Source organism: Blennius ocellaris (assembly GCF_963422515.1).
Source record: "Blennius ocellaris genome assembly, chromosome: 17".
NCBI classification, from domain to species: Eukaryota; Metazoa; Chordata; class Actinopteri; order Blenniiformes; family Blenniidae; genus Blennius; species Blennius ocellaris.
The window spans coordinates 1164295-1174178 of record NC_137666.1 but is presented as its reverse complement, the minus strand read 5'-3'; the positions used below and the strand labels follow the sequence as shown (position 1 = coordinate 1174178).

Genomic DNA, 9884 nt, shown 5'->3' with positions numbered 1-9884 from the left:
AAAGTCTTTCTCATCAACGTTTTATCAACAGGAATCCAGTAAATCCAGAAATTTACGATAAGTTTTCGTGCATTTATTGAAACTATATTAGAAAATTTGCGAAGCCAGAAATTACACTTTGCTTAAGTTACATGTCTTTATTTTACATTTCACATTTTTTTTCCCCTTTTCAACCGACTCAATAATAAAACTCACAACATCTTGACGCACACCGAGAAAAATCTACCTTTAGACTTGCAACGAATAATGAAAAGGAAAATTCTTTCCCGCTTTGTTTTAATGCTTTATTTTCTCATTTTTAAAAACGGCGAGTGACCTCCGATATCTGATCGGTCCTCATCCTGTATCCTAATGTGAACGCTTGTTTTTCTCTGGAGGCCCAATGTGGCCATACTGAAGGGCGTTTGGCGGAAACGAAGCTGAGGCGTCGCTGTAAATCGTACTGAAGCGTTGAACCACGAATAAGCTGAAGCATTAAATATAAAAAGGAGGCTGTTCAGGTTGGGTGGGGGGGGGGAGGGGGAAGGGAGGGGGGGGGGGGGTGTTACTGACTGACTGGCTTGTATTTGCACTGAAACACACCTGTTTGAGTAAAACTATGATAAACTATTCGACTGCTGCAGCATTTTCCTTCGAGTTTAATGCTTTGGGAGTCCGTTTCGTGAGGAGTTTGCATGTTTTCCGTGTTTGTGTGTGTGTGTGTGTGTGTGTGTGTGTATACAGGGGTCCACACTCACCTGTCAATCACATCTAACACAACGGAAGGTAACAAAACAAAACAAAAACAAAAAACAGTGGAGCAGCAGACACACTGACAGCGATGCAGTTCCTCTTCCCGGCCACGGGCCATGGGGGGGGGCGCTGTTGCCTGATCTTCGTAATGAACCCACACAGACTTGTGCAGCGAACAAGACGCTGTAAACGTGAGCAAAATGGAGAGAAGTCGACATCCGCACGGACCCACGACGCATCGGATGCTATCAGGGGGTGAGTGTCAACTATTAAACTACTGATACGGACGATAAAACTGGAAGATGGACCGCGAATCGTATCGCTACCACGTCCGCCATGTTTGTTTATCGGTGCAGGAGCAGAAGGGAGCGGGGAGGATGCGCATGCGCAGTAGCAGGCTACGTCGCCTCCGTCAGTCTCTGAATATTTACAGTCGATCCGGTCTTATAAACATACTCCCCCAAAAAAGTGAATAAAGTTTTGCAGATGCGCTTGTATTCGTTGTTTGAACACTTTTTTTTTAATGCCAGAAAGAGTTTGTGAGGTTTTCGTTGTGCCTGGGTTTTCTTCAGCTTCCTTTCACAATTTAAAGATATTACTAATGCATGTTAATATTCCCACATGGAAAGAACCTATATGAGGATATATGCACATATATGCTGCATATATGCATATATATGCCACATATAGGCAGAATTGAGGTGCATATATGTGAATATGCAGGTCATATAGGTCTCCTGCACTGCTTCTTTATTTCCACATATATATAGCCCATATCTCACTTTGGCAAATGTTTTACATTATCAAGGCGATAACTAAGAACGAACTAAAAAACAATTATGCAAGAAGAACATATAAGTGCGTATATGCACACATATATATGAGAGACGGTTTGTGCAACGTTTGCATCGTCTTGCGATTTGATCTGGAGAATGTGAATCGTGCCACGTTTTAAACGATTTTACTCAAATTATACAAGTTCTCGGTGATTCCATGTTGAAAATCGTCTTTTTTTTTCTGTCCATTCTCACATCTCGTGTCTCAAACTCCTCAACCTAAAGTTCTCGTGAGACGAAAGACGAGTTTACGTGACGTTCTCGAGCGAAAATGTAAAAACTCTGGTAGATTTTTGCGGCTCCGTTTCCACGACAACGGAGCCTCTGAAAACTTTACTTTTACTTAAAAACGGCTCCCAAAGACGGAAGGTTTTCTTTTTAAAAACGCACAACCTCTAGTGGAAACAGGTGGGAAAGTGTCATGCCCGCCCCCGCACTCCATATTCTCCTTGGTGCTTTTATTTTGACAGTCACCGTTTCACTTGAAAACGTTGTCTTCGAACCTGAAATATCATCAATCGATTTTTTTTTTTATTGGTTTTTTCCCGCGCAAAACGACAAAGGGAACGACTCCGTTGCGTCTTTCAGCTGCATGAGTTTATTTCAACATGTGCTTCCAGTCGGCGATTTATTCGGCCTCCAAGTAAAACTCCCGACGCCGCGGCACCGCGGCACGACACTTCAGTCAACACACACACATTTATTACACGCATACCTTTACAGTAAACACATCATATTTGCAGATACAGTTAAATCGCCGTGAATGAAGTGCTTTTGTTTTGGCATCAATAAACACAAATATCTTGCCTCTTCTCTGTATTTTCTTGAGTTTTTTTTTTTTTTTTTTTTTTTTACAAAGTAGCCTATTTACATGTTGTGATATGTCTCTTGAGTTGGAACTGCAACTCCGGTCCTTTTTTTTCATATATATATGTATATATATATATATTTTAAATGCATTTTGAATTAGAAACCTTCCTACTTGAAAGCACCTTTTCACGTCGGAATATCATCGAAAGTATTTAGAAAAAAAAAAAGAAAAGAGATTGTGACTTTTGTCGCCTGGCGGTGGGAGAGTAGGAGGCTGTTACTCGCTCGCTCGCTCCCAACGGCGTTCAGAAGACATCCTGTGCGGAGGCAGGTGCTAAATTACGGCGGCGCCCCGCTGCAGACGTGCTGGATTCCCTCCGAGGACCTTCGCCTCTCATCACAAGTGTTGGCCTGTATGTGCAATGTTTGGACTGGCAGTGCATCGGTTTGGAATGGTTCAAACAGACTCACAATGGCGGATCGGTTGGGGGAGGGGTGGGAGGAGGAGGGGAAGGAGGGGGAGGGGAGGGGGAGACGACGCCATTTCTGGTTCGATTCCCAATAAATAAAAATCACTTCAAGCACACGATAGTGAAGTTCAATCACAAAAACTGGCGACCAGATGCTGTGCAAAAGCGAACACACATCTGTCGATGTCCGGCTGGGGGGGGGGGGGGGGGTCAAGGTGGGCGGGGGAGGGGTCAAGGTGGGCGGGGCAAGTCGCCGTCACAGCCGGAGCTTATGTCGTTTCCTTCTTTTCCCTCTGGGCGTTCCGGCGGATCTTCATCTCTGTCAGCTGGATGTAGCGGATCACGTTGGTGTCTGGAAAACACACAAAAAACGCCGCCGGTTTACTTCCTGCCCAGACAGGAAGTGGCGCCTCCAGGCGCTCAAGTCAGTCTCCCAGGTGACCTCACCACACAGCCGCTGCTGCTCCGTACCTCAATATTGGTATTAATGTTTATTCCTTTCCAGGATGAAGAGGTTCACTGAAGATGAAGAGGTTCACTGAGGATGAAGAGGTTCAGTGAGGATGAAGAATAAGGGGTACTGAGGTAACGGTGGTGTACAGAACCCAAAGCAGTTCAGAAGATGAGCGACTGAATGTCTGACTTAAAACAGTGTTTTTTTATTGCAGATTGATAGATAGTTAGTCAGCGATGCCTCTCTTATGTCAATCTTCCATTTGACAAAGAGAAACTCAATATGGTCAAATTATTCAAACATATTTCTGATACGACTCCTCAGTGGATTTGTTTGAGTGTAATTGTATTAATTCATCCAGCATTCACACAATTCTGTATGCAAAGAGGCTGAAAAAGAGGCCGGCAGTGTTTCTTGGATGGGGGGCGTGGCTTAAATCTGCTTTGATGTCGTTGGGGGCGTGGCTTAGTTGAGTGTGCGATTAATGGGCGTGGCTGGATTTGGCTTTGATCCCAAGATGAATGAAAGGTGTTATGAAGTCACATCATGGGCGTGGCTGGATTTGGCTTAGATCTTATTGCTTTGATCTCAAGATGAAGAAAAGTGTTATGAAGTCACATCATGGGCGTGGCTTGATTTGGCTTATATCTTATGGCTTTGATCCCAAGATGAATGAAAGGTGTTATGAAGTCACATCTTGTGCCTTTGATATGAAAACAGATAAATAGCAGCACAGACTGTCAGTCAGTCACACCGAGAGAGACAGCATCTACTAGAGCTTCATATCCAGTGAACACGTCGGACAGCTTCTACTGCAGCTTCATATCCAGCGAACTCATCACATCAGCTTGATTCTGTTTGTGCTCATTTTAAGCACAAATATCTAAAGTATACAACTAAGAGAACTCAGCACCCGCTGACACAGCCGCGACTACATTTAGGTTGTTCTTTGTTTTAAAAAAAAAACAAACAGATTTGAGTCATGCCTCAACAGCGCCGTACCAGAGCAAAAGGGGGATTACCCCAGGGCATTCGCCGTGCTGCTCAGCCAAGCATGCAACAAATGGTCATGGAGAATCGCCGTCTGGTGAACACATTCAAACACCGTGACCAGGAGGTTGTCCACCAGAAAGCTGGCCTGGAGGAAGACAGGAGGAAAGAGGAGGAGACGCAAACGATGAAAGACCGCTCACACCAGGAGTTTCTCCGGAGCCTGGCTGGACTGTCAGAAGCCTCCTCAGGTTGCCCGGCACCTCCAACAACCAAGAGGGACTGCAAACAAGAAGAGGCGGAGCTGAAGGCGCGGCTCGCCGGCTTAATGCAGAACATTGCGGAACTTCAGAAGAAAAATGAGAGTCTCCTTGCGAGGTCTGGTGGACCGCTTGGTGACATCATGATGGAAGACCTCCAGGAAGAAGAGGACATGACGGTGAAGTTCAGAGCTCTGGAGGAGAAGCTCCAGCAGGAGGTGAACGAGAGAAAGAGGCTGCAGGCTGAGAAGGAGACGCTCCAGAATGAGAAGGAGACGCTCCAGTCTGAGAAGGAGACGCTCCAGTATGAGAAGGAGAACCTCCAGTCTGAGAAGGAGACGCTCCAGTATGAGAAGGAGAACCTCCAGTCTGAGAAGGAGACGCTCCAGTATGAGAAGGAGACGCTCCAGTCTGAGAAGGAGACGCTCCAGTATGAGAAGGAGATGCTCCAGTCTGAGAAGGAGACGCTCCAGTCTGAGAAGGAGACGCTCCAGTCTGAGAAGGAGACGCTCCAGTCTCTGAACAAGAGCCTGTTTGTTGAGAAGGAGACGCTGCAGTCTGAGAAAGAGACGCTCGAGTCTGAGAAGGAGAACTTCCAGGCTGAAAAGGAGATGCTCCACTCTGAGAAGGAGACTCTCCAGGCTGAGAAGGAGACTCTCCAGGCTGAGAAGGAGACGCTCCAGGCTGAGAAGGAGATACTCCACTCTGAGAAGGAGACTCTCCAGGCTGAGAAGGAGACTCTCCAGGCTGAGAAGGAGACTCTCCAGGCTGAGAAGGAGAACCTCCAGGCTGAGAAGACCCGGCGAGACGAGGACACGAACGGCTTAGAGGAAGAAATCCGTGCCAAGAAAAGAAGCTTCTGGAGGCGGCTCTTCAAGACCAATGGCAACAGAGAGAAGAAGAAGAAGATGAGAGAGACGGAAGAAGAGACCAAGAAAACAATGCAATAGCCGCCATGTTGGAATTCAATTGACACCATTGAGTTCTTCCAGTCAGTGTACATATGTATTGTGTTTTCAATGTCTTACTTGTCACTTGCTGCCATGAGGCAAACGGTACAGAGCAATAAAAACCAAAAAAGACCCAAAACCTGTTGTTTCCTCCACTGGAGTCAATTTGTTGAGTTTCTCTCTGTTGAAAGCACAGAGAAATGACTGTTGTATGGGGTGCTGCATGAATAAAGTTCAATTGAATTGAACTTTACTTAACCCATTCATGCCCAGATGTTTTTCAGAGTTGCAAGTCATATAATTTTATCAGTTGAAATCCTCTGAATCATCTTACGCTTTCTTTTCGATTTTGTACTTTGTTTCACAGCTACTACTAGGTCAAATGTTGGACTGCACTTGGGAAAAAAAAAAAAAGATTTGCTCTATTTTTCTGAATGAACAAGATTATGTCAAGAAAAGAATAAATTGTATATAATAAAATATTTGTCTCCGTCTAGCTGAGTAAGTTGGACAGTGATGCCGCTTCACCCAGAAAGACCCAATTCTAAAAAGGAGTGTGAGATTAAAGTCCCAGTGAAATGTAAAACACTACTTTGCAAAAAACGATAGTTGGGTTCTACTTCTAAGGTTCCTCCGACTCTGCCCCACCACTGTTGTCGCATAACAAAGTTATTTGAATTTTGAAGTCGGGGGAATCCTTCTTCTTCGTGGGCGTGACGTCACGAGTTGTGCAGATCTCGATCTGTTGTGTTTATATCGGCTTGTTTCCTCTTAAATATCCAAGTTTTTACGGTGTTTTGAAGTTATAGTCGGCGTTTTATGAGTCTTGACGAAAGATTGAGCCTGGAAGAGACCGAGAGAGGAGAAAAGGAGCACGGGCGGCGGGAGCTGCTCGCTTGCTAGTGGGAGCCACTAGCTTGTGGGAGCCACTAGCTCGCGCGGCTAGCAGGAGCACTAGCTCGGGTGGCTAGTAGACGATCAAGTAATACCTGGACTCATCTTCGGTGATTCCACTGTCAGAAAAGCGTTTCGATCCAGGAAGCCGGTCGTTCTGCCAAAAGTCAGGAGCCTCAAAGCCTCAAAGGTGAAAACTGGCGGCTGCTGAGGCGAGGAGACGAGGACGAATGGAGGACGAAGCGTCTTCTGCTTCCTCAAACATGTTCCAGACGGGGTCACCGATGGCAGAACCACCTTCTGTGTCTTCTTCATCAATCACTGGGTTTGAAATGACCACGATGATGAAATATGGTTCAATTCAGCCTCTTCGTGGTCAAAACTCTGATCCTCCATAATGTAAACACAACTTGGGCGTGTGCACAACTCGTGATGTCACTCTGTTATTGTCAGAAGCTCCGCCCAGCAGAGGAAATAGCACCGTTTATCGGCTATTTTCTCGCAGATGGCCGTGTTTTAACATTTTACCCTCGAGCCAGTTAGCATAAAAAATGTCCCTAGAAGCGACAGCAGAGTGTTTTGGAGGTCGACTTTTCATTTCACTGGGACTTTAATTCTCCGTAATAGACTGATTCACAGTCCAGATCTAACTTCTTCCTGGATTCCAGGAGTCTCACCTCAGAGATAATTAGTGGCTAAATCATTTACGTCTGCAACCATATTTTTTCAGTGGCGTTCTGCTGTTTCCCGTCCTGCGGCGGCGGCGGCGTCACGCCTGCAGACCCTCTGACACTGGGATCTACCTGCTCTCTCCTCCTAACGAGCTCCTCGGAATACGTGTTTATCGTTAACACTCCCTCGTGACCCGGCCGGGCGTCGCTCGGGGGGAAACGCCGCCGTACGCGTCACGGGTTCAGAGAGGTCGTCGACCTTTCTCTTCCGTGACCCGGCGAGAGCCGCCGCCGGCCGCCAGAGACACTTTGCACCGCGACCTGGACGGCGTTGACCTCTGACCTGACGGCTCCTGCTTGTGGGACTCCTTCAGGTAGTGCAGGGCCTTGTGGAAGTCTCCCAGGTGGTAGTACGCCACGCCCGACCGGTACAGCGCCTTGAAGTTCTTTCCCTCCTTCAGCAGCACTTTCAGGCAGTATTCCTTCACTCGCTCGTAGTTCACCAGCTCCATTTGCAAAAGACAAGCTGGGAGGGAGAGATGGAGGGAGAGAGAGAGGGGGGAGAGAGAGAGAGAGGGGGGAGAGAGAGAGAGAGGGGGGAGGAGAGATGGAGGGGGGAGGAGAGATGAGAGAGAGGGAGGGAGAGAAATGGAGAGAGAGGGAGGGAAAGAGATGGAGAGGGAGGGGGGAGAGGGAGAGAGGGAGATGGAGAGAGAGGGAGATGGAGAGAGAGGGGGAGGGAGAAAGAGAGAGGGAGAGATGGAGAGAGAGGGGAGGGAGAGATGGAGAGAGAGAGAGATTGAGGGAGAGGGGGAGGGAGAGATGGAGAGAGAGAGGGGGAGGGAGAAAGAGGGAGAGATGGAGAGAGAGAGGGGGGAGAGAGAGAGAGGGGGAGGAGAGATGGAGAGAGAGGGGGGAGAGATGGAGAGAGAGGGGGGAGGAGAGATGGAGAGAGAGGGAGGGAGGGAGGGAAAGAGATGGAGAGGGAGGGGGGAGAGAGAGATGGAGAGAGAGGGAGATGGGGAGAGAGGAGGGAGAGAGAGGGGGAGGGAGAAAGAGAGAGGGAGAGATGGAGAGCGAGAGGGAGAGATGAAGAGAGAGGGGAGGGAGAGATTGAGGGAGAGGGGGAGGGAGAGATGGAGAGAGAGAGGGGGAGGGAGAAAGAGGGAGAGATGGAGAGAGAGAGGGGGAGAGAAAGGGGGGAGGAGAGATGGAGAGAGAGGGGGGAGAGATGGAGAGAGAGGGAGATGGGGAGAGAGGAGGGAGAGAGAGGGGGAGGGAGAAAGAGAGAGGGAGAGATGGAGAGCGAGAGGGAGAGATGAAGAGAGAGGGGAGGGAGAGATGGAGAGAGAGAGAGATTGAGGGGGAGGGAGAGATGGAGAGAGAGAGGGGGAGGGAGAAAGAGGGAGAGATGGAGAGAGAGAGGGGGAGAGAGAGAGAGAGAGAGGGGGGAGGAGAGATGGAGAGAGAGGGGGAGAGAGGGAGGGAGAAAGAGGGGGGAGAGAGAGATGGAGAGAGAGGGAGATGGGGAGAGAGGAGGGAGAGATGGAGAGGGAGAGGGGGAGGGATAGATGGAGAAAGAGAGAGAGAGAGGGGGAGGGAGAGAGAGAGAGAGAGAGGAAATCACTGCTTGGATTTCATCATATACCATCATATAACATCATATAACAGTATTTGAGCTCCACCGGCACCAAATCTGAGTCCATTCTTTTGGTTCGTGTAACAAAAAAAATGTGATTCCTTTTGATTAAATCTGAGATTCTCATTCTCATGAACGTGTGGATGAAGTGAGGCAGATCGTGGGGGGTAATCCTGAGATGACTCACAACCAACCACATGAATCATTCATGAGTATCCCCCCCCCCCCTTTTTTTTTTTTTTTTTTCCCTTTTTCTCACAAAATTAAAAAAAGAAAATGAAAAAGCCAAGCCACCGGAGCGGAAACGTGTGTCCAGAGCAGCGTCTCCCTACCCGCCAGGCTGTTGTAACACTCCAGCTCCGCGTTCTCCATCGCGCCCTTCTGCTCGTCCGTCAGCGCGCCGGACCGGCCGATGGTGGGCAGCAGGGCCGACGGGGACCGGGAGCTGCCGTCCGGGTCCCCCAGCACCCTGCACAGCCCCTTGATCTCCAGCAGGGCGCGGTGGTACTTGCCGATCGCCTCGCGGTACTTCTTGTCCTTGTAGCACTGCGTGCCCTCGCACTTGAAGTCCAGCGCGCGCCGCACCACGTCCGCCGGCTCGTTGTGCGACGGCTGCTTGAGCATGGAGCCTCCGTGGTGCCGCTGCTGCTGCTGCTGGAGGTGGTGGTGGTGGTGGTGTCTGCCGTCCCTGGTCCGGCCCCCGCCTCCTCCGCCCCCTCCTCCTCCTCCTCCTCCTCCGCCGCTGCTGCTGTTGGGGGGCTGCGCGCCCTGCTGGAGCCGCGGGGAGCCCCCGCCGCTGTCGGAGCGGCTCTCCCGGCCGCCGCCGCTCTCCGCCCGGCCGTCCGCTCCAGCCTTCACCGCGCTCATCTTCGACGTCATTATATCTAACGATATATATATAAATAAAATAAAAACAGAAAGGAAATTCTCTGTTTTTTTTTTTATTTTATTTAATTATAATTGTATTTATTTCCAATGCATCTTCTCGGCCAGTGTCGCAGCTTCTCCTTCTCCTTCTCCTTCTCCTTCTTCTCCTCTGTGCGCAATTCTGCGCGAGCGACGCGACGCGCGCACAGCAGCCGGAGCCAGCGCTCGTGTTTTTCTCCCCTCAGACGAGCCGATTGGTGGATGGAATACAGGGCGAGTGGTCCCAGGGGGGGTGTGAGGGTGGTGGTGGT

General features: G+C 49.1%; 1 protein-coding gene across 1 annotated transcript; it reads right to left on the bottom strand.

Annotated features, from left to right (window-relative positions):
* Positions 1–3081: 3081 nt before the first annotated feature.
* Positions 3082–9573, bottom strand: ttc9 (tetratricopeptide repeat domain 9; the record flags this gene model as incomplete). The annotated part of the gene is made up of 3 exons (XM_080513421.1): positions 3082–3200; positions 7411–7593; positions 9039–9573. The coding sequence occupies 3 exons, from the start codon at positions 9571–9573 to the stop codon at positions 3118–3120; spliced, it is 801 nt and encodes a 266-aa protein (XP_080369547.1). The 3' UTR covers positions 3082–3117.
* Between the last annotated feature and the right edge of the window lie 311 nt (positions 9574–9884).